This window comes from Cebus imitator, unplaced genomic scaffold (assembly GCF_001604975.1).
Source record: "Cebus imitator isolate Cc_AM_T3 unplaced genomic scaffold, Cebus_imitator-1.0 Scaffold403, whole genome shotgun sequence".
NCBI lineage: Eukaryota > Metazoa > Chordata > Mammalia > Primates > Cebidae > Cebus > Cebus imitator.
This window is the reverse complement of record NW_016107718.1, coordinates 1,439,218-1,461,126: the sequence shown is the minus strand read 5'-3', so window position 1 is coordinate 1,461,126 and position 21,909 is coordinate 1,439,218. Positions and strand designations below refer to the sequence as shown.

At 38.6% G+C, this 21,909-nt stretch overlaps 1 protein-coding gene across 1 annotated transcript; it reads left to right on the top strand.

Annotated features, from left to right (window-relative positions):
* The first annotated feature begins 8,813 nt into the window (after positions 1-8,813).
* On the top strand, positions 8,814-20,416 carry EQTN (equatorin). The gene is made up of 8 exons (XM_017508847.2): positions 8,814-8,967; positions 9,208-9,333; positions 10,834-10,920; positions 12,732-12,818; positions 14,138-14,182; positions 15,421-15,480; positions 19,015-19,168; positions 20,080-20,416. Exons 1-8 carry the CDS (start codon positions 8,892-8,894, stop codon positions 20,333-20,335), a joined length of 891 nt encoding a protein of 296 aa, XP_017364336.1. The 5' UTR covers positions 8,814-8,891; the 3' UTR covers positions 20,336-20,416.
* The last annotated feature ends 1,493 nt before the right edge of the window (positions 20,417-21,909 follow it).

Sequence of the window (21,909 nt, the reverse complement as noted above, 5' to 3'; positions counted from 1 at the left end):
AATTTTGTGTCCTTTGACCAGCATTTCCCCAGTACCATCCCCCACCACAAGCCCCTGATAACCAACATTCCATTCTCTGCTTCTGTGAGTTTGACTTTTTAGGATTGCACATAGCAGTATTTGTCTTTCTGCACCAACACTTTTAATGGGAAGTGACATTTACTGAATGGTGAGCCCTGAGATAACAACTTTCCGTAATTACCTCCTTTCAATCTTATAGAACCCTAGGAGCTAGTGTCTCAGGTTTACTCCAAAGGAAAAGATGGAGATGTGGTTTTCTTCTTCGTTAATCCTAATATGCTGCTTCTGCAGATCAAAGAGCTGTAGTAATTCACATGGGATGAACAGGTATTCAAGGATACACTTTTTATTTAGTGACCAGCACCAGCCATCTCTAAGTACCAGGTAACAGTAGATGCTGTTGGTGTCCTGTCCATATCCTTCAGGAGGAATTTACTATTCCTCTGTGGGCTATTTACTCTTGAAAATGAATGGGCCTAGGAACAATCCATAATGCAAAGGAAATGCGCATTATGGATTGAAACCAAGAAGGTCTGTGTGCCACAAGTAAGTTAAACCAAGAATGGGCCCAGACCCATGTCACCTAGTTCTGTTGCCCCAATATCTCTCCCTCAGCTGACGCTTATGATCTTGTCCAGGGCTCTCTACAAACAAATAAGGAGAAAAACATTCAGCCAGATGCAGTGGCTCATGCCTTCAATCCCAGCACTTTGGGAGGCTGAGGCAGGCAGATCATGAGGTCAGGAGTTCAAGATCTGCCTGACCAACATGGTGAAACCCCGTCTCTACTAAAAATACAAAAATTAGCCAGGCATGGTGGTGCACACCTATAAATCTCAGCTACTCAGGAGGCTGAGGCAGGAGAATCACTTGAACTGGGTAGGCGGAGGTTGCAGTGAGCCGAGATTGCACCACTGCACTCCAGCCTGGGCAACAAAGCAAGATTCTGTCTCAAAAAAAAACAACAATTCAAGCCTCATTCACAGACGTGTCAGATCAATAATGTGCAAGCCAAAAATTCCCTGGAGCTCCACTACTTCCCTATCGATCCACCCAGTGTGACCCTGGAAGGCAGTGATGGGGGAGGGAGTGGCATCCCAATGGCAGATTTTCAAGAAGTGCTCCTGGTCATTAACTTTCCATGGAGTGTAAAGTGAATTAATTGAGTTTAGTTTCAGGCCTACTTCCTATGTGTGATCTTTCAGGTCCCACCCTAGGTAATTACAAGGCTTTGCCTAGCAAGCTTCACCCCTCACGCCAAACCTAGCACACAGCAAGAGCTTTGCAGTTTTCTGGAGGGAGTTGTAAAGGACTCACTCATCCTCTGGGGGCTATACACAAATGAATACTTTCAGTCCCAGTGCAGGTGTCACTATTTGTAGGCCTCCTCATCAGGGGCGCTTAACTAAGGAACTCTTCTCCACTTTGGCTCAGTCCTTTTTTATACTTAGCCCTTCTCCTTAGACCAGCAGATGTGATGGCAAACAGTAAGGGAATCTAGAATGTGTGATAAAGAGCTGAAATAGGTCAAATGTGGACTCAGGTCCAACTGCAGCATCAGGGACTACAGCTTACCCACTGCCCCTTCTGTTGTAGGTCCCTTTTCAGAAACTGTGACTGGTAACACCTTTAAGGGTCACTGACAGCACTGAAGTAAACTCTGAACACTGATCAAGCTGCAATAATGATGTCATTGTGTTTTAGGATCCAGGGTAGTGAATGAGGATGGTCCTTGCAGGCCTTACTGTGGGTCTTGTGAAAGAGAGCTGTCTTCCTCTTTCATAATGGGATTTAGTAGGCATCACTTAATTCTGAAAACCCAAAGCTATTATATCGGCATGTTAGGAGAGATCTGGATGCAGATAACCAAAGAATAAGCTGAAGCACTGAAGATTTTTCTGGAAAGTATAAATGAGGGGTGTAAGGGTTATTGCCAAGTTTAAAATGAGGAAACTGAGGCCAGTATAAGAAAATAAAATGCCAATTTATTCAGCTCCTGGTTGAGGTTCTATGGTCCCACGAAACGGGGCCAGAGAAGTCGCACTGACTTCCTGGAGTGGGTTTTTTTTATGGCTAGGAGGAACAAGCAACAGCTGGGTGCTCTGATTGGTGGGATTGGGACGGGGCGGGCCGCTATTGGTTGTCAGGTTTTCGGGCAGGTTTTCCGGTGCAAGAGCCGCCCAGGGTTGCATTAGCCGGAGCCTTTCAGGTGAGCCATGCGCAGAGCTAGGTGCGGAGTGCAGAGTCAGGTGCTGAGTGCAGAGGTGGGTGTGTTCAGCCTCCCGGCGAGGCAACCGGCCTTACGAGGGGTACCTGGAACACAACTGTTTTTGGTAGCAAAATTTACTGAAATACTTGTCTCCTTAAATTGGATGCACATTTAATTTTGAGTAAAAATTTTAAAAGGAATCAGCAACAAGACAGAGGGAACTTAATGTGGGGCTTGTGTGTATCTGAGCAGCTAAGGGCTTGAGTGTAGCAGACACTGTCGTGCCCCACGTTTATCCCCTTGACACTCCATTCTGTGAGTACAAAAGACTCTTTACTAGAAACATCTGCAACTATGAACCTGAGGGCTTGCCTGGACACAAGCAGAGGCCCAGCTCCTACACCGGCGTTTCACCGTGGGCAGGCCTGTGAAAGCCTACCCCAAAGTCTGACGAAGCTGAGAGGCTGCAGAAAGAGGCTGACCAATAAAGTTTCTTAGAAAGAAACAGTATAATCTTCATGTCCTGAGAAGATAATGACCTAACTCTGGTAGAAGTAGTAATGAAAAGGAAGCGGTGGATATAAGCACGTCTCAGAGAAGGGAAACCATCTAATTAGCTGTGGAGTAAGAAGCAAGGGATTAAGAAAAGTCACCTACGATACTTTATCTTCCAGCCTGCTGGGTTGGAAAGTTGAGAGAGGAAGCTGATGTATATGCAGATGAGGAAGGGCCAGAAATGGGCACAGAGCCAGGTAGAGTAGAGGCATAACATGTCTGTACTTGATCTCATCTCTAGGTTTAGAAGCTTTTTGAAAAGAATGATTTTGCCCATTTATGTGCAAATCTCCAGCATCCATTCTTATACCAATCATGTCTGGTAATTACAGAGATGTGATTTGCATTAGGGCCAGATGCAGGAATCTATTGACACAAAGAAGACACATGATAATTACAAGAGTTCAAATGCAACCAATCAGGGAATACAGACTGGAGAAAGCAGCAATTGCCAGTGGAAAGCTTGCCAAAACAGACTAGTCTGGCTGATAAAAGAAGAAAAAACCTTTTATTTAGAAAAAAAGTAAAATAAATTGCATCCCTTTTTTTGTCTCTACCTTTCATAGAAAGATTGTCCTGAAAGGCAGACTCCCTCGTTTAATGGGATTCTGGAAAGACCAAACAGCTGATTAGCTCCAGCAATTGAGAATAAAGATTTGTGCAAATTATTTTTAGAAAATTAGCTCCAAAGTCAGACAGGCTCCCTTTCTGCATTTTCGTGATCTCTGCATTTATTTTTCTGGCCTCTCCTTTACCTCCTGCCAATTACTCTACAAATCTCCAGGCTCTTCTCTCATCTTCTAGTTTTCACAAACTGAAACCAGACTGCTCTTTCTAAATCCAAGACCTGGTGATGACACTTTTCCTTCACTATACTTCCTCGTAATCCTTCAGTGTCTGCTTATCCCCACCTGAATAACCTAAACTCCTCCCTCCAGGAGACCCAAGTTAGCATTTTCATAGATTATGGAAAATGACCAACAGGACCAGGCATGACAGCTCACATCTATTATCCCAGAACTTTGGGAGGCTGAGGTGGGCAAATTACCTGAGGTTAGGAGTTCGAGACCAGCCTGACCAATATGGTGAAACCCTGTTGTAAAAATACAACAATTAGCCCTGCATGGTGGCATGCACCTGTAATCCCAGCCACTTGGGAAACTAAGGCAGGATAATCACTTGAACCGAGGAGGTGGAGGTTGCAATGCACCAAGATTGCACCACTGCACTCCAGCCTGGGTGACAGAGTGAGACTCCGTTTCAAAAAAAAGGAAAGAAAAAAAGAACATGACCAACAGTCCTTTCGCTCATGGACTCCCAGATTTTTTTAATTCTGTGGGCTAAAAGTTTAAAATTAAACAACGAAGAGTGACTTACAGATGCAATTGTCTATTACCACCCTTATCCCATAGAAGAAAACATTTTAACACCCAAAGAGTAGAAAAAATAAGACTAAAAAAGTCTTTTAGGTTTCCCTAAAGCTTCTGTGTCTTAGAGAGAACACTGGCTGATGCTATTTGGTTGTAATACAGTTGTTGAAACAGGGATTTGCTGTTTCAGGAGGGGAGCTATTTTTGTTGTTGGTTGTTGCTGTTGTTTTCTCCCTGGGGCATTCTTACTGCCTAGAAGCACTTGATTTGCTTGTGCAGCCCAGCCCTTAAATGCCTGGTCATTCTCAGTGTGATCCTGCTTCCGGCCCCTGTCCCCTGAACCCCCAGTGAGTCAGCCAGCCCCCTAGAGGGAGGGCAGGGAGAGACACACACCCAGCCTGTGCTGCTGCCTCCGCTGCCCCAGAGGTGACTTGGTGGTAACTCCTGCAACTTCCCCAATAGAGGGGAGTTTCTTCTCTTTACTTCAGGCCGAGAGATTTCCCCACACCCACTTCTCTCTCTTCTTGCCCAACCCTGCTTAAAATACAGGGAAACTGGAACCATTAAGTCTCTTCTTTGGCTCAGGATCCTTCCCTTTCTCTCCAATTGGGTGGTCTCAGGAGGAAGACAGGCAGCAATAGAGATTTGTTTGTGTGCAAGCCATAGTCTGCATTTCTGTCTAAATATTCCTCTCTTTTTTTTAAGTTTAGATTACTTTTTTAAATTTTTTCATTTTTTAAAATTATATTTTAGGTTCTGGAGTACGTGTGCAGAATGTGCAGGTTCGTTACATAGGTATACATGTGCCATGATGCTTTGCTACATCCATCACCCCATCATCTACATTAGATATTTCAATGCTACCCCTCCACTATCCCCCCCACCCCCTGATATCCCTCTCTTAGTCCCCCACTCCCCAACAGGCCTCAGTGTGTGATGTTTCCGTCCTTGTGTCCATGTGTTCTCATTGTTCAACAACCACTTATGAGTGAGAACATGCAGTGTTTGGTCCTCTGTTCTTGTGTCAGTTGGCTGAGAATGATGGTTTCCAGCTTTATCCATGTCCCTGCAAAGGACGTGAACTCATCCTTTTTTATGGCTGCATAGTATTCCATGGTATATATGTGCCACATTTTATTTGTCCAGTCTGTCATTGGTGGGCATTTGAGTTGGTTCCAAAGCTCTGCTACTATGAACAGTGCCGCAGTAAATATACATGTGCTTATGTCTTTATAATAGAATGATTTATAATCCTTTGGGTATAGACCCAATAATGGGATTCTGGTGGCTTGCTGACAATCTTTGATGTTCCTTGGCCTCTGCTCTATCTCCCTGATCTCTGCCTTGATCTCCACATAGCATTTATTTCTGTGTCTCTGTGTCCAACTCTCCTCCTTTTCATAAAAACACCAGTCGTGTTGTATTGGCGTTTCATCCTACTCCAGTATGACCTCTTCTTAATTAATTACATCTGTAGCAACTCTGTCTCCAAACATGGTTACGTTTTGAGGTTCTGGGGATTAGGATTTCAACATATGAAATTTGGGGCATACAATTCAACCCATAACACATCTAGTAATATGTTCTAAAAAGAATACTAATCATAGGACAAAGAAAGGTTAACATCTTTTATGTTTTTTATTTTTATTTATTTATTTATTTATTTTAGTAGTAGGTCTCTCTGTGACATCCAGGCTGGTCTCAAAATCCTGGGCTCAGGTAATCCTCCTTGGCCTCCCAAACTGCTGAGATTATAGGCACAAACCACCACACCCTGCCTAAAGTCAATTTTTAAACAAACTTAGTTTCATTAAATCTAATGCTCTTTAATAAAACCTACCATATCTGCACTCTACCAATTCAATTACCTGGGAAGAGCATTAGTCACATTAAAAACTAACAATCCTAGGAATATAGGAGAAGAATATAGGAGAGAAGCTTTATGGTAAAGAAAATTCCATTCATGTCATTAGAAAATGGTAAGTTGACTTTTTGGCACTTAAGTGCTTTCTGAACTAAATAAAGTGTTTCATTCCCTCATTTCTCAAGCACCTGTTATGGGCCACACAGTGTGTCACATTTGGGGCACTCAGCAGTAAGCATGTTTCTCCAGCTGGCTCTGACTTCCTCTTTATTACCAGGGGCAGGGGTAATTCCATTGCTGCCACCTTCCCCTGAACAACTTCTTCCGAGTTTCCCCAGGGCTGAGCTACATCATTCAAAGCTCTGAGGTGGTTTGCAGCAACATGGAGCATGCTTGCTTCAAGTCTCTCTCCTTTTCTATGTGTCACCCGTTAGAGAGAGAACAAAGTAAAGGGCTCCCAAGGCCTACCAGCTGTTTACTCACATCTTTTTTCACTTATCAGCTTTCACATGAGAATAAGCTAAGATCTAAAAGAAAAACAGCTCTACACAGGACCACTTCCCTTTGGCTGACTAAAGCTTTGATGCTAAGCTTTGTTTGCTGACCATCTTTTCCCTGAAGATAAATCTTCTCAACTTCCTTCATCCTCTTATGCAATTAGACTCCTGATGAGTCTATCTCCAGTTTACCAGGTGTGTTCAGTAGGGAGTCACAAGTTGGACTTCGTTTGTGAACACTCCTTACTTGAAGAGATCATCAGATCCTTTTAAAGTCATGCTTTTTTTCTTGATGTATTGTGTCATTTTGACTATGAATATTCTCTAATATTAAGAGGCTGTCATCAACAATAATCACAGTTGAGAGTGGGGAAGTTAGGTGAACCTGTCAGGAAGAGAAATGCTGCCCATTTGATTTCTTGTCTTTACTTTTTATTACTTGAGTTATTGTATAACTAATACATGGATAATATTGTCTATACCTACATCCTCTTGTGACTAATTAAATATTAGATTATTTTCTCCAATTGTATGTAAGTAAAAGATGAGCTTCATGATAAAAATGTTTTAAAAACAACAAATGTTTTATATTTTCTAAAAAAATATGTTTTCTGGTCAAGAAACATGAGAAAATGCTCAACATCGCTAATCATCAGAGAAGTGCAAATTAAAGCCACATGAAATACCACCTTATCCCAGCCAGAATGGCCATTGCTAAAAAGTAAAAAAATAGATGTTGCCATGGATATTGGTGAAAAGGAAGAAAATGAAATGCTTATAGACTGTTGATGGGAAAGTAAATTAGTACAACCCCTATGGAAAACAGTACGGACATTTCTTAAAGAATTAAAAGTAGATCTACCATTTGCAATCCCACTTCTGGGTATCTACTCAAAGGAAAAAAAGTAATTATATCAAAAAGACACCTACATACATGTTTATTCCAACACACAATTGAAAAGATTGGAAACCAACGTGAGTGCCCATTAACTGATGCCTGGAGAAAGAAAATGTGGTATATATACATCATGGAATACTATTCAGCCATAAAAAAGAACAAAATAATGTCTTTTGCAACAACTAGACATTGGAGCAAGAAATAACTCAGGGATGAAAAACCAAATACCGTATGCTCTTACTTATAAGTGAGAGCTAAGCTATGGGTACACAAAAGCATACAGAGTGATATAATGGACATTGGAGACTTAGAAGCGGGGAAGATGGGTGGGGGGTGAGGGATAAAAAACTACATATTGGGTGCAATATACACTACTCGGGTGATGGGCAGACTAAAATCTCACATTTCCCCACTATACAATTAATCAATGTAACCAAGAACCACTTGGACCCCAAAAGCTATATGAAATATAAATACATATAAGACCTATATTATATATTAATGTTATATGTTATTAATATACATGATTAATATATAATGTTATATATTATTAATATATGTGATTAATATATATCATTATATTATTAATATATAATATTTATATGAATATGTTTATGTAACTAACATTTATATATAACATGTTATTATTAATTACATATATATACACATAGGTCTTAAAATCCAAATATGGCTAGTTTTGGAAAACTTAAAGAATTGCAGTTACAATAGTCCATTAACCAGAACTTGTAGACTTATAGGGAATTTGGTGTCCAAACTTGGTTTTTCTGACCAGTTTTTTTGTTTTGTTATTTTGTTTTGTTTGTTTGGTTGGTTTTTGGAGACAGAGACTCACTTCCTCACCCAGGCTGGAGTGCAGAGGCGTGATTTCAGCTCACTGCAACCTCTGCCTCCCAGGTTCAAGCACGTGGGCCACCATGTCTGGCTAATTTTCGTATTTTTAATAGAGACGGGATTTCACCATGTTGCCCAGGGTGGTCTTGAACTCCATCCGCCCGCCTCTGCCTCCCAAAGTGATGGGATTATGGGTGTGAGCCACTACGTCCAGCCTCTGACTAGTTTTTAACAGATATTTTTATTGCATTTATCCAAAAAAACATCATATTGCAATGCTTTGAGAAACAGGAAAATCTGTTCTCATTTTACTATTAACAATATTAATGGTTCTTCAAAATCCAGAACCAAGTAATTAACATTCTTTTATGAAAACACATTTATTAATTTTCAAAGAAAATCTTGTAATGGCATATTATTTTTAAAAAACTAAAAACCATTATAGTACCTGAGATAAAGCAGTCTTCAGACTGAGTCACAAAGCTATGGGGCCCCTCCCAGCATTCTCATGCCCATCTGGCAGTGATGTCATAATGTCCTAGTTAGACACAGGACCTGCTGGGCCACAGAAAGGAGGCTCTGTGAAGACGCACTAGATTACTGGATACATCACTTCAGCTTCCCAATGAATTTTATATTGTTTGTTCTTATACCTGGAGTTTTTTCCCTAAAGAGTAGCACTTTGAAGCCTACTATTGAAGGTGAGAAAGCATTTAAAACTTTTGTAAAAATAGTAGGTAGAAGGATGACCCATAATTATGAACAATTGATATGTGGCCATTTTCTAAAAGATGATATAAACTTTATTGTTGGAGATATGGTATGCTTTAGGTTTTAAATCTCTGCCTCTAATCCTTTGTGAAAAAATGCAATTAGAAAAAGAAAGTAGTAAAAGAAATCAACATATTTCTGATCTATGATGTATAATACTTTTTTTTTAGCATTGCCTAATGTGATGCCTTTAAATGAAGATGATAGTAAACAGGAAGAAAAGAATGAAGATCATATTCAAAATTATGCTCCTGCTAATGCGAAAAATGGCAATTATTATAAAGATATAAAACAATGTAAGTCTTTAAAGTGAATAGAAACGTATATGCAGAAGCTGATTATCCTTAAAGTGAATAGAAATGTATGTGCAGAAGCTGATTATCCTTAAAGTGAATAGAAATGTATGTGCAGAAGTTGGTTTGACTTAAGTCTCCTTTTTAAACTTTCATCATTTTCCCCTGTGTTTGTTCTACTTTTGTCACTTGCCTGTTCATATCCTTGCCAATTTTTCCATTAGATTGTATTTTCATTTATTTTCAAGGTCTCCTTCTTATGTAGAATATATTAACCCTTTTTATGGTAAAAGTAATAAATGTTTTCTGCCAGCATGTTGCTTATCTTTAAGGCTTATTTTATTTTATTGTATCTTATTTATTTTTTGAGACAAGGTCTTACTCTGTCACCCAAGCTGGAGTGCAATGACGTGACCATGGTTCACTGCAGCCTTGACCTCCCAGGGTTCAAGCAGTCCTCCCACCTCAGCCTCCCAAGTGGCTGGGACCACAGGCACGTGCCATCACATCAGCTAATCTTTGTATTTTTTGTAGAAATGATGTTTAATTATACTGCTCAGGCTGGTCCCAAACTCCTGGGCTCAAGCAATCCACCTACCTCACCCTACCGAAGTGCTGGGATTACAGGCGCAAGCCACTACTCCTGGCCAAGCCTGTTTATGTATCTTTAATAACTGAGAAGATTTCAAGTTTTATAATATCAATTTTGTTTATTAATTTCTTTATAATCTCTGCATTTTGTGTCTTGCCTAAATAGGGCTTATCCAGTCCAAAATACTGTTTTCTTGATTTTTAAAAATAATTATACGCTTTTGTTTTTAACTTGAGCTTTAAATCCAATTATTTTTGTACATGGCATAAAGTAGGGATAAAACATTATATTTTTCAAGGATGATAGCCAAGTGTCAAACACGAAGTCCCTACTGATGTGAAACTCACATTTAATGTAGTCAAAACTCTAAGATGGAATTAGGCCAATTGTTATACTTCTTGTTTTTTTAATCTGTCTGTTCCTAGAAAAGTACCAATGTTTCAACTTTTATACTTTGATAACTCATGGCATGAGTGGTGGACTGTGATTTCCTTTTATTTTTCCATAGCTCTGTCTCAGGTATTGCTCAAAAATGATGAAACATTAACGGTTCAAGGGCAGATAAATGCTTCTTACTTGGTTTTTTGATAATATCAGTACAAACAGTGATAACATTGCACATCCACAAATCTACTTCAGCACCTGTTATGTGCTTACATATTTGTTTCTATGAATTTCCTCAATAATTGCTTCTTGGAAAGGGTCATTTAGCATAAAGATACTAGTTTGGCTTTTTTCCATGAGTTTTAGATTTTACCCTTGCCCCACTTTCTTATTTTACAGATAGAAAAAAATGACTGTATTTTTTTTTAATGAGTGCATATGTTTTAAGAAAAAACTCAGAGGAAGAACTAGGTAAAATAAAAACGGTGACCTAGCTAGTTGCTGAAGACTTTTGCTTTTGTTTTTAGATGTGTTCACAACAGAAAATCCAAATGGCACTGAGTCTGAAATAACTGTGAGAGCCACAACTGATCTGAATTTTGCTCTAAAAAACTGTAAGTACTGAAAGGCACCATTGTACATGTAAAAGCCATTAAAGCAGGATCTCCAAACAGCACTAGAAAGTGGGGGAGAAAAGAAGTCTTCATTCCTAAACAAGACTAACATTTTCCCTCTAAAGTAGATACCATAACTGGGATCCAGCTCAGTTCGTGGCTGTTCTCTCTGCTTTTCTCACACTTCCTCCCACACAAATACACTTGAGGCTCCATATCCATTACCTGATCATTTCAGAAGCCAGGGAGGTGCTTGCATTTCTAAACCTCATACTTTTGGTTTATGTGGAAAGAAAAATTAAATAATAACTAAATTTAGGATTCTAGGAAATTTACGTCTTTCTTAAACCCACATTTTTTTTAATGCCTTTCTGGTTTTTATCTTCAGCTTTAAATGGGGAAGAGAGAATGTTTCTAGCTATGGCAATGTCAATATTGAGAAAAGTAAAACTCAGAAATGCCTAATTATTTACAAAGCTACTTGATAATAATGGAATATTTTGAGCAATTTCAGACTTTGGAATTTAAATGAGACAGTGACATTTCAAGGGCATATGTTAATTCCATAAATCACTCATGGCAATCTTGCTTGTGCACAACAAACAACATCTTGAGTTCTCTGGGGCAAGACATGGAGAGGCAGCTCTTAAGCACACCAGGTACCTCAGATTCCCGTAGGATAGGAGTTATTGAGGACAGATCACAGGCCCCAAGGAAGAGACTGCAAAACCCTCACTTCCATTTCCACAATCCAGGCCCCAGAGGATTGTCAAGGAAAGTGGGATTGGAATAAGACATTCCTGCCATTTTGAATGGGGCTCTGACAGAGGAGACCTGCCAGCAGGGTGGGGACATTCTAGAGGAGCAAGTCCTCAGGAAGATGGAGATCTGTGGATACCTTTGACTAAAGGTTGCTTGCTTAAGTAGAGTCCCTAAAACTCTGAAGGCAAGAGGGATAAACTGAGGCAACCTAGATGCTTTTCTTCAGGGGATAAGGGTTGCAAAGCAGAATTTAAGGATGACTTACCAATTCTTTGAGTTCTGCTTGAATCACTATCAACTCCAGTAACTGATGCCCTTTCCCAACCTTTCTTGTCAACAAGACACCTGTCATGGGTTCGTGGGCTCAGTGTGAATGTTTCTGCCTCTCTCTGGAAGTCCTCCTGCAATGGGTCCCGGTACTCCTTATGGAACTTTATTGACTCCTGTATTGACCAGTGAACCGAAATATCCATCAACTTGCAGAAAGGGTTCTCCAGTCACAGTTGTTACCAAACACTCGCTTAGTGACATACCTCCAGAGGGACCCATTACAGAAGGAGATATATACTAAATTAGACCTGAAAATTCTTGATTTGTAGTCCAAAATCTTTATATCAAAATGTCTGCTTCCAATTTACAAGCACACCTTAATACTTGGCCTCCCTTTCTTGCATCGTTCACTGAACAGCAGCCAAGCTGCTCTGGACAAAGAGGATCATTTCCCCTCCTGAGCAGAGAACCATCTGGAGTCAGTTATCTCCTCCAAGAGCTCTTCTTTACCTCTAAAGAAAGCCTGTGGCCCCATGTTCCTTTTTTTCTCTTTCACAGGTTATAGTCATATTAACCCCACCTCAGGCACCCCGTGATTACAAAAACTTTATTCTTCAATATCTTCTTCTTTCTCCTTTATTTCAGGAAAATGTTAATATCTTTCTCTTTGATTTCTTCACTCTCCTTTTCTTTGTTCCATTTTTAGTTTAAAAAGTATCTAATCTCAGATGTTCACTCAGTATTTTTACATGATGATAATCCTTTTTCTCTTTTCCTAGTTAAAATCGTCCATGCGACTACATCTGAAAAATCTTCCAATGAAGAAGAAACAACTACTAACGAACCCTCTCATAAAAATATTCAAAGTATTAAAATTACTACACTGTATTCATACCTGGAGCATATCATTATGTGACTTAAAAATTTAAGTTTCACCACTCTAAGCATTACATAAAGTCGTAGCATACCTAAAGAATTTATACGGCTACAATTTAAAGTCACTAAAATCTTTTAAATGGGGAATGTCTAGGAGTCAATCTTTAGGTATACCTGACAAGGGATAGAAATGAGCTTTTTTAGAAATAGAATTTTATTTTAATAAAATATATTACATTTGTGTCTATATTAAATAGGTATTTCTAAATTAGTATATATTTATAAATATAAGTATATATCAAATGTATTTGAAATATAATTTATTTTGCTAGTGATGGAAAATATTCTGCTTGCTTGAGGAATAAAATTATCTAGAGTCAATTATTAGTGTTTCCTAAGATTATTTGAGGTGGGTTGGGAGTGGGAGTCTGTAAAATCAAAATTACCATTTTACTTTCCTGTCAAGAATATTGTTCGTTATATTGTGGAGCCAAAGCACCCAGGATGGCTCTCCTCTAAAGTCTTGAATGAGTGGTCTAATCGAAGGAAATGGATACTTACATGTCATTACATGAAACCCTATTTTCTCCAGTTCATGCAATCTTTTTCTCCAGTTCATGTAATGTGTTTCTAATATAATTACTCTGAATTAGTTTGCATTTTTAACACTACTGGAAAAAAAGCTATCTTTTTTGATATGTTTAAAAATCAAAACCCGATCATCCTGGTATCCCTCTTCTTAAATGTCTTTAGTAACTTACTACTAGGTTTGGGATCAAGTTTTAACTCCTTAACAAAGCATTCAATTCTGAAACAATCTGGCCACTGAAAATTTTCCACTCTCATCTCTGGTTACATTCCCCAGCCACACCCTTCATTCCAGACTTACCTCAAGCTCCCAGAGCTTACTGAGCCTGCTGATGATCTCAGCTGGAATGAGCTCGCTCTCACCTTGTTTGCCTGGTGAACAATTCCTAGTCCTCTAAGCTTATATTGGAAGACCATCTCCCTTTTGAAGGGTTTCTGGCCTTCACAGAATTAAGCCCTGTGCATACCACCTGTGCATGCCTATTAAAGCCTTCACTATCCTGCTACATAATCAGCAATGATTCTTGTCTGCATCCAAAATTAAGGTGGGTTCCTTGAATGTAATGTCTGTGCCTTGTTTAACTTCTATGAGTTAGTGCCAACTGCAGGGTCTGACACATGGTAGGAGCTCAAAGTTCAACTGCTAAATGACTAACAAACAAATGAATGTTACTCAAACCAAATTATTTTGTTATCCTGTTGTCTTTTTTTTTTTAAACAGAACAAACCCCAAATGTGCCTGAATTTTGGACACTGTTAGCTAAAGGTAAAGTCTTACTGCTAGGTAGCTTGGGAAATGTTTTGGTTTTCTAAAATCTTACTTAAAGCTAAGATCAGTCTAAATACCTCTAATACTAAGAGTCAATAAGTCAACATTTTGTTGCCACATGTGACAGCAAAATGCAAAACAAACCCAGAAAGATGATAAAGTGTCACACATTTTCTGATTACCCACTCTCTACAAAAGTTTTATTCTCCTATTAATGTTAAGCGTTATTCAATTTATTCATGGTTAAAATTTTTCAATAAGATTCTTTCTTAATAACATCCACCTTTGTGTTTGGAGCAGTGTGTGCAAAAGCACAGAGAGATGCATGTATAAATGCAAAGTATATATCAAAATATATGCAGGCATAAAAGTGTATCATAAATATATAAGCATGCATGTAGAGCATGAGGTGCATATTATTTCTATGCATTTGTGTATAAATGAATATGCATACATGGATGTACACACGTATAAAGGTAATGCATGTATCACACAGAAATATATGCATTGTATATGTGAAATATAGACCATATTCCATTGATTAGTGTTTGCATTCTGTATTAACTACTCATTAATATTTCTTTGTCACCCCAAAATCAATATTTGCAGCACCTTCACAGTCATTTATGGACGTTGGCAGAGCTTTGAAAATTTTTAATAGACTGACACACACATTCCCAGCTGAAGTAGAACAAGGCATCATTCTGCCTTCTTTCTCCAGCTCTCGTTCTGTAAATAAAAGTCATTTTTTGAACTTTTTGTGCTTTTTTTGTTGATGATTTTGTGTTTAAAATGGCCCCTAAATGTAGTGCTAAATTGCTGGTTAGTGTTCCTAAGTGCAAGAAGGCTGTCATGTTTCCTTATGAAGACAACATGTGTTAGAGAAGCTTTGTTCAGGCGAGAGTTACAGTGCTGTTTACTATGGGTTCAGTGTTAGTGAATCAAAGATGTGTATTAAGTGAAGTACCTTTAAACAGAAACACACATAAAACAAGATTATATATTAATCAGTTGATGAAAATGTTGTGACCAGACTTGCAGGCATCTAACTCTGTATTTACCCTGGGAGCAACAGTTCAGTACTTGCTAATACAGTGTTTATCGTCACTTTACAGAACATAGTGCCGTGAATAATGAGAACAGACTGTATATATTATACACACACACAGATAAACAGGCAATAATTTTAGTAAGTGAACGTTGTTTACCATAACACCAATTTATTGTTTTAACAGCTATAAATGGAACAATGGGGGCCATGGATGATAAAGATCAATTATTTCACCCAATTCCAGGTAAGAATAAATCCTTCAATTGGCTGGGCACCGTGGCTAATGCCTATAATCCCAGCACTTTGGGAGTCTGAGGCAGATGGATCACTTGAGCCCAGGAGATCAAGACCCACCTGGGCAACATCACAAAAACCCCTTCTCTACAAAAAATACAAAAATTAGCCGGGCATGGTGGCATGCCATTGTACTCTAGCCTGGGTGACAAAGTGAGACCCTGTCTCAAAACACAAACAAACCAATGTACTTTAATTAATAGACACATAAATATGCTTACACATCATAGTGTCTTCATGGTGATACTATTTTTCCTAGTGAAGTGTGGTGTGTGAAAGGGGGTATCATGGTGGCTGACATCTCAGAGAGGACATTTACTGTGTAGGAGAGTTATAGTTTCTAAGCCTTCTTTTTTAGTTATAATTTACAGATGACGATTAGCATCTTCCTGTTTTGTAAGAAAGCAAATGGAGGAGGTAAGTGAATAATATATAGAATGCAGCCTTTTTTAAAAGTAGACTTTATTTTTAGAGCAGTTTTGGGTTTAAAGAAAAATTTGGCAGTAAGTACAGAATTTCCATATTCCACCCTCCTCAGTTTCTCCTGAGTCTTGCATGGGTGTGGTATCTTTGTGACAGATTTGTGAACCAATAATGATGCGTTATTAACTGAAGTCCATAGTTTACATTAGGGTTCACTCTTTGTATTACACAGTTCTTATATAATACAAGTAACTCTTTAACTCTTTAACTGTATAATACAGTTCACTCTTTGTATTACACAGGTTTTAACAAATGAAAAATGTCACCTGTCTACCATCCCAGTATAATAGAATAATTTCACTGCCCTAAAATCCTCTCTGCCCCCATCAGTTCATCCCTTTATTCCTCTCTCCTTCTGAACCCCTGACAACCGCTGATCTTTCTACTAACTCTATAGTTTTGCCTTTTCTAGAATGTCATATAGTTGGAGTCATATAGTATGTAACCTTTTCAGACTAGCTTCTTTCACTTAGAAATACACATTTAAGATTCCTCCATGTTTTCTTGTAGCTTGAGAGCTTATTTATTTTTATCACTGATATTTCATTGTATGGACATACCCTAGTTCATTCATCTGTTGAAGGACATCTTGGTTGCCTCCAATTTTTGGCAATTATGAATACAGCTGCTGTAAACACTTGTGTGCAGGTTTTGATGTGGACATAAATTTTCGACTCATTTTGGTAAATATCTATGAATATGATTTTGAGATCATATTGATAGGAGTATGTTCAGGTGCAATGGCTTGCCTGTAATCCTAGCACTTTGGGAGGGTGAGGTTGGAAGATGAGAGTGTTTATCTTTGTAACAAACTACCAAACTATCTTCCAAAGTATTTTTGGAATTCTCACCAGCAATGAATGTGAGCTCCTGCTGCTGGATACAGTTTTCATTAATGGACTAATTATATTAATAAGACTAAACCCCTGATTCGAATGCAAAATTTCATGAAAAAAATCACATTAATTTCCCCAAAGAAACCTCTGTCCCATAAATAAATGATTGAAAAATCGCATCTGATGATATATCTTAGACCTGTCACCTCATTTGTGCACTGGATTGATTAGTGTAGCCATTTGCCTTGTGGTGCTTCAAGAAAATTGAGTGATTTGGACGGGCCCTGTGGGTTATACCTGTAATCCCAGCACTTTGGGAGGCTGAGGCAGGTGGAACACCTGAGGTCAGGAGTTCAAGACCAGCCTGGCCAACATGGTGAAACCCCCATCTCTATTAAAAATACAAAAAAATTAGCTGGATGTGGTGACAGGCACCTGTAATCTCAGCTGCTTGGGAGGCTGAGGCAGGAGAATCACTTGAAGTTGAGAGGCAGAGGTTGCAGTGAACCAAGATTGTGCCACTGTACTCTAGCTGGGCGACAGATTGAGACTCCATCAAAAAAAAAAAGAAGCAGAAGGAAGGAAGGAAGGAAGGAAGGAAGGAAGGAAGGAAGGAAGGAAGGGAGGAAGGAAGAAAATTGAGTGATTCTTCTTTGTTTAGAAAAAAATATAAACAGGAATGACAAATGCTTGTTCATTTTATAAATACTTTGGCAGAAAGTACAGAATTTCCATATTCCACCCTCCTCAGTTTCTCCTACATCTTGCATGGGTGTGGTACCTTTGTTACGATTTATGGACCAATTATTTAATATTTAATATTTAATAAGCTCTTATTTAATATTTAAGTGATTAAATTGAGCTTGATTGATTTTATTATTTATTGAGCACATACTGCGTGTTAGATGTTATAGACACATTATTACATTAGTCTTCACAGCAACTCCATGAGGTTGGTATTATCTTCATTTTACAGTTGAGAAACCTGAGGCTTAAGAGAGAAAAGCCGCCCATACTTGTAACTAGCTTTTCCGTAATTTCCAGTGATTATGAATCCAAGCCCTTCTCTAGTTCTGACCATCACCTAGATAAAGAAAGTGTACTATGAGCACATCCCTCTATAAAAAAACCCTTTCAGGAGACAGAAAAGCAGTTCAGGAGCACAGCCCATTTTAACATAATTTGTTTAATTATTCCCAAAATAATAGGCCTCAAAGCATTAAATGAGTCATTGACAACTGTACACATTTCATGGTCTGAGATCATGCATTGACAATTATAATTTTTAAAAATCAGAAAACGTAGACATGGAAGCTTGTCACTGCTTATCACCTCAACATCATTACCTAGAAAATACTGAAAACGCTTGGACCTTTTGGGTTGGCAGAGGCTGGGGGTTAGTTGGTGGAAAGGGGGGGGAATAACAACATATTGTTTTCATTCCATGTTTAAGTCAGATATATATTCAGGCAAATGTAAAATTTGGCAGTAAAGCTATCATTTTATTAATAGATTTAGTAAAAAAAAATTCTTGATATCTCTAGATCCAGACATAATCTTATATTTAACTTATTTTAGAAAATTAAATACATTGATTCTATTTATTTTTATAATGTGAAGTGCACTAGGTTTATTAGTCTTTTCAGTAGTAAAACAGCAAAACTAGCCCTTAAGCCTCATGGAGGAAGCATCCACTATGCTACCCTTTTAGTGTAAAAGAAAAATCAGTGCATGACCCAACACCAGAGCATGCACCTTTGCCCTCTGAAAGGCTGGTCCCTGGTGTGTAAGTCAATTATTCTGAATAGTAATCTCTTCAGACATCTGCTGCAGATGCATTTTGACATCTGGTAACCTGGGTTTGAAACCAGATTTTGCCACTTACTATGTGCCAAGGGCAAATACAGAAACTTCTGTAATACTATAAAATGGAGCTAAGGACAGCTCCTTCAGGATGGCTGTGAAGGTTAAAGGGAAAAGATAAGAGTGCTTGGCTTTAGAGAGTTGCTTTTTCTTTTGCATTGCCTGCAGGATGGGAGACTGGGCAGTTAATACTCTGGATGGGGGAGGGCTTGCTTCTCTGTATTTGCTTTGTAATCTTTACTCCTTAAGGAAAACACACTGAACACCCTGTTTTCCATTGGGTTTTCTTTCTTTCTTTTCAGAATCCGACGTGAATGCTACAAAGGAAGAAAATCGGCCCGATCTGGAGGATCTGAAGATAAAATTAATGCTGGGAATCTCGTTGATGACCCTCCTCCTCTTTGTGGTCCTCTTGGCATTCTGTTGTGCCACACTGTACAGACTGAAGTACCTGGGGTAAGTCTGCAGACCTCTCCATCTACAACAGAGGCATGGCATCGCATCCTCTCCTCTTTAGCAGATCTTAGGAATGTGCGACCACCAAATTTGTCCATACGGCATTCAAATTGATTCCATTTACCCTATTCAGATGGAGGATGGGACTGTCTTTAAGGGAATATCCTACTTGAACTTTTTCCCAATAGTCAACCAGAGATAGAAAAAACCTTAGTCAATTGGAAAGGATATAGAGAATCTAGATTTTTTTTTTCTTAATGTAGCCCTGGAACAAAAGGGCTATATATTCTGTAATAAATAGCATATCTGTTTAGTGTCTAATGTTTTTCATTCAAGCAAGCCTTGAGACTTTCTAAAAACAGCCAATACCTGTCACCTTTAAACTGTGAGGCCTGTCCATGTGCTCTTTCTTATAAAAATATTAAATTCAACTCAAGCCTGATTGAGGGAATTATTTAAAATGTTCACACAGTGTAAAATTTTGAAGATTACCTTCAAAAATCCTAACAGAGTTGCTTAATGTTCACAATGATCCTTAATTCCATTCTTTTCATTACTGTGTTTTTGATGAATGGTGTATTTCTCTGGTCCATTAAAACTGTGTTCCTAGGTATGTATTCCCCTTCATTCAATTTCTTGCACATTCTTCTTATTAAACTTTTATTAAGGCAACATTTACTGTTTTAGTAAACTGGATTATAAATTCTAGTAGAGATTTGAAACATGCTTCATTCATAAAGTGTTAAATATAATCAAATTACAATGAAAGAAAAACTATATATCATTTCTATAATGTTACTAAGTAATACATTGGGCAATATTAATAAATTTTTAATTTTTGAATGCTTCTTAAGCTGAGTTACAATGTATACAATTAAAATCAATTCTTGATATGCGTTCTTTCTTTTCAGTCGTAAAGGTTGTGAGAGTCAATATTCCATCAATCCTGAGCTGGCCTCGATGTCTTACTTTCATCCATCAGAAGGTGTATCAGATACATCCTTTTCCAAGAGTGCAGAGAGCAGCACATTTTGGGGCACCACTTCTTCAGATGTGAGAAGATCAGGCACAAGAATATCAAAATCTATGGACGTAAACAACATGATAGAGTTACCCGATGAAGAAATCAATGAACCTGATGAAGAGATCATACTGATGAATAGATAACTTTAATTCTTTTGTCATCAAAAGACCTTTCTTCATGTCTTCTGTTAATGTCATGATTTTGAAACTCCGCTGAGACAAAGATTCTGGTGTTAAAAGAAGGATGTATTCAATAAAAATTATCTCTTGGTTATAAAATTTAATGGAAAACACTCAAGAAAATAATTTAAGGTGTGAAAAACTCATTGGGTAAAAACATTCCTGGAGAGTGATTTTGAAAGATATTTTCTCTAGGCTGGTTCATTTTTAAATGAGTACATTTATATATTTACCTTCCCTGGGGGCATTTTGAGAACATCAGGGTACTCACCACTACCTGTGCACCCCCTCACCACCACTGAAGTAAAAAGAACACACCTGTTCATGTTTTATTGACAAAACAGTTGTGCCATCAAGGGATGAAACTAAATTAGCGGGAGGAACACATAGCATTTTTGAATTGTTTAAAAGTCATCAGGGGCTGCTCTCACATGACAAAGAGTAAGAAAGAAAAGATATTTTTCCATTTCTGAAGTATCCATAATTGTTTGAGACAACATGGTGTTCCAGAAGAAGAGAGAGGCAGAGGGGAATTCCAGCAGATGAGGACTCACAGACTCTGAGTCTTTCAGCGCTGAAGTGCCCTTCTTTCTCTATTCTTCCAGGTATCTAGGATTATTATGTTCCATTGAAAGAAAAGCAATGCCTTTTAAAGACTTATTCAAGTTTATTAGTGACCTTTGTGGCTATTCATACCAAAAGTATTTCGATTTACAAAGAAGACAAAAATAGGGATAATGTTTCCTTTTTAGAAATTAGTTTCAAGTGGAGGAATTTAGGGACACGCATCATGTCTTTTCTGGATATATATGGATATGGGAGAAGAACCCAGGGCATGTTTCATGGCCCTCTTCAATTCTTACCATACCAATAGTTTTCAGCTACTGAGTACCTACTTTACAATAGGCACTTTAAGGGCCAGGTGCGGTGGCTTACGCTGGCAATCCCAGCACTTTGAGAGGCGGAGGCCGGCGGATTGCCTGAGCTCAGGAGTTCGCGACCAGCCTGGGCGACAGACACAGTGAAACCCGTTTCTACTAAAATACAAAAAGTTAGCCGGGTGTGGCGGCGTGCCCCTGTAGTCCCAGCTACTCGGAAGGCTGAGGCAGGAGGATTGCTTGAACATGGGAGGCGGAGGTTGCAGTGAGTGGAGATAGTGCCACTGAACTCGGCGACAGAGCAAGACTCCATCTCAAAAAATAAAATAAGTCACTTTAGAACATTCTATCACATTAAAATCTACCCTATGAAAGGTGAGTTTATTTTACAGATCAAGAAACAGAAGTTCAGATAAGTCAGATAAATTGCCTAAGATCACCTGCTGTGATATGCTTCCAATCTGAGGGTCTCTCCATGATCCATGAAAGTGAATAGTCACACTTGCAGCAAATGTCTTTAGGAACAACCTAGGCCCAGTACCCAAGACACATAAGGTTCCTTAACTCAGGTGTTCTTTCGGCTCTCGGGAAACTGTTTTCCTTTCCTTTAGCTTATTATTTATCTATAATCCTTCTTCCCCGCGAGAATAAACACACAAT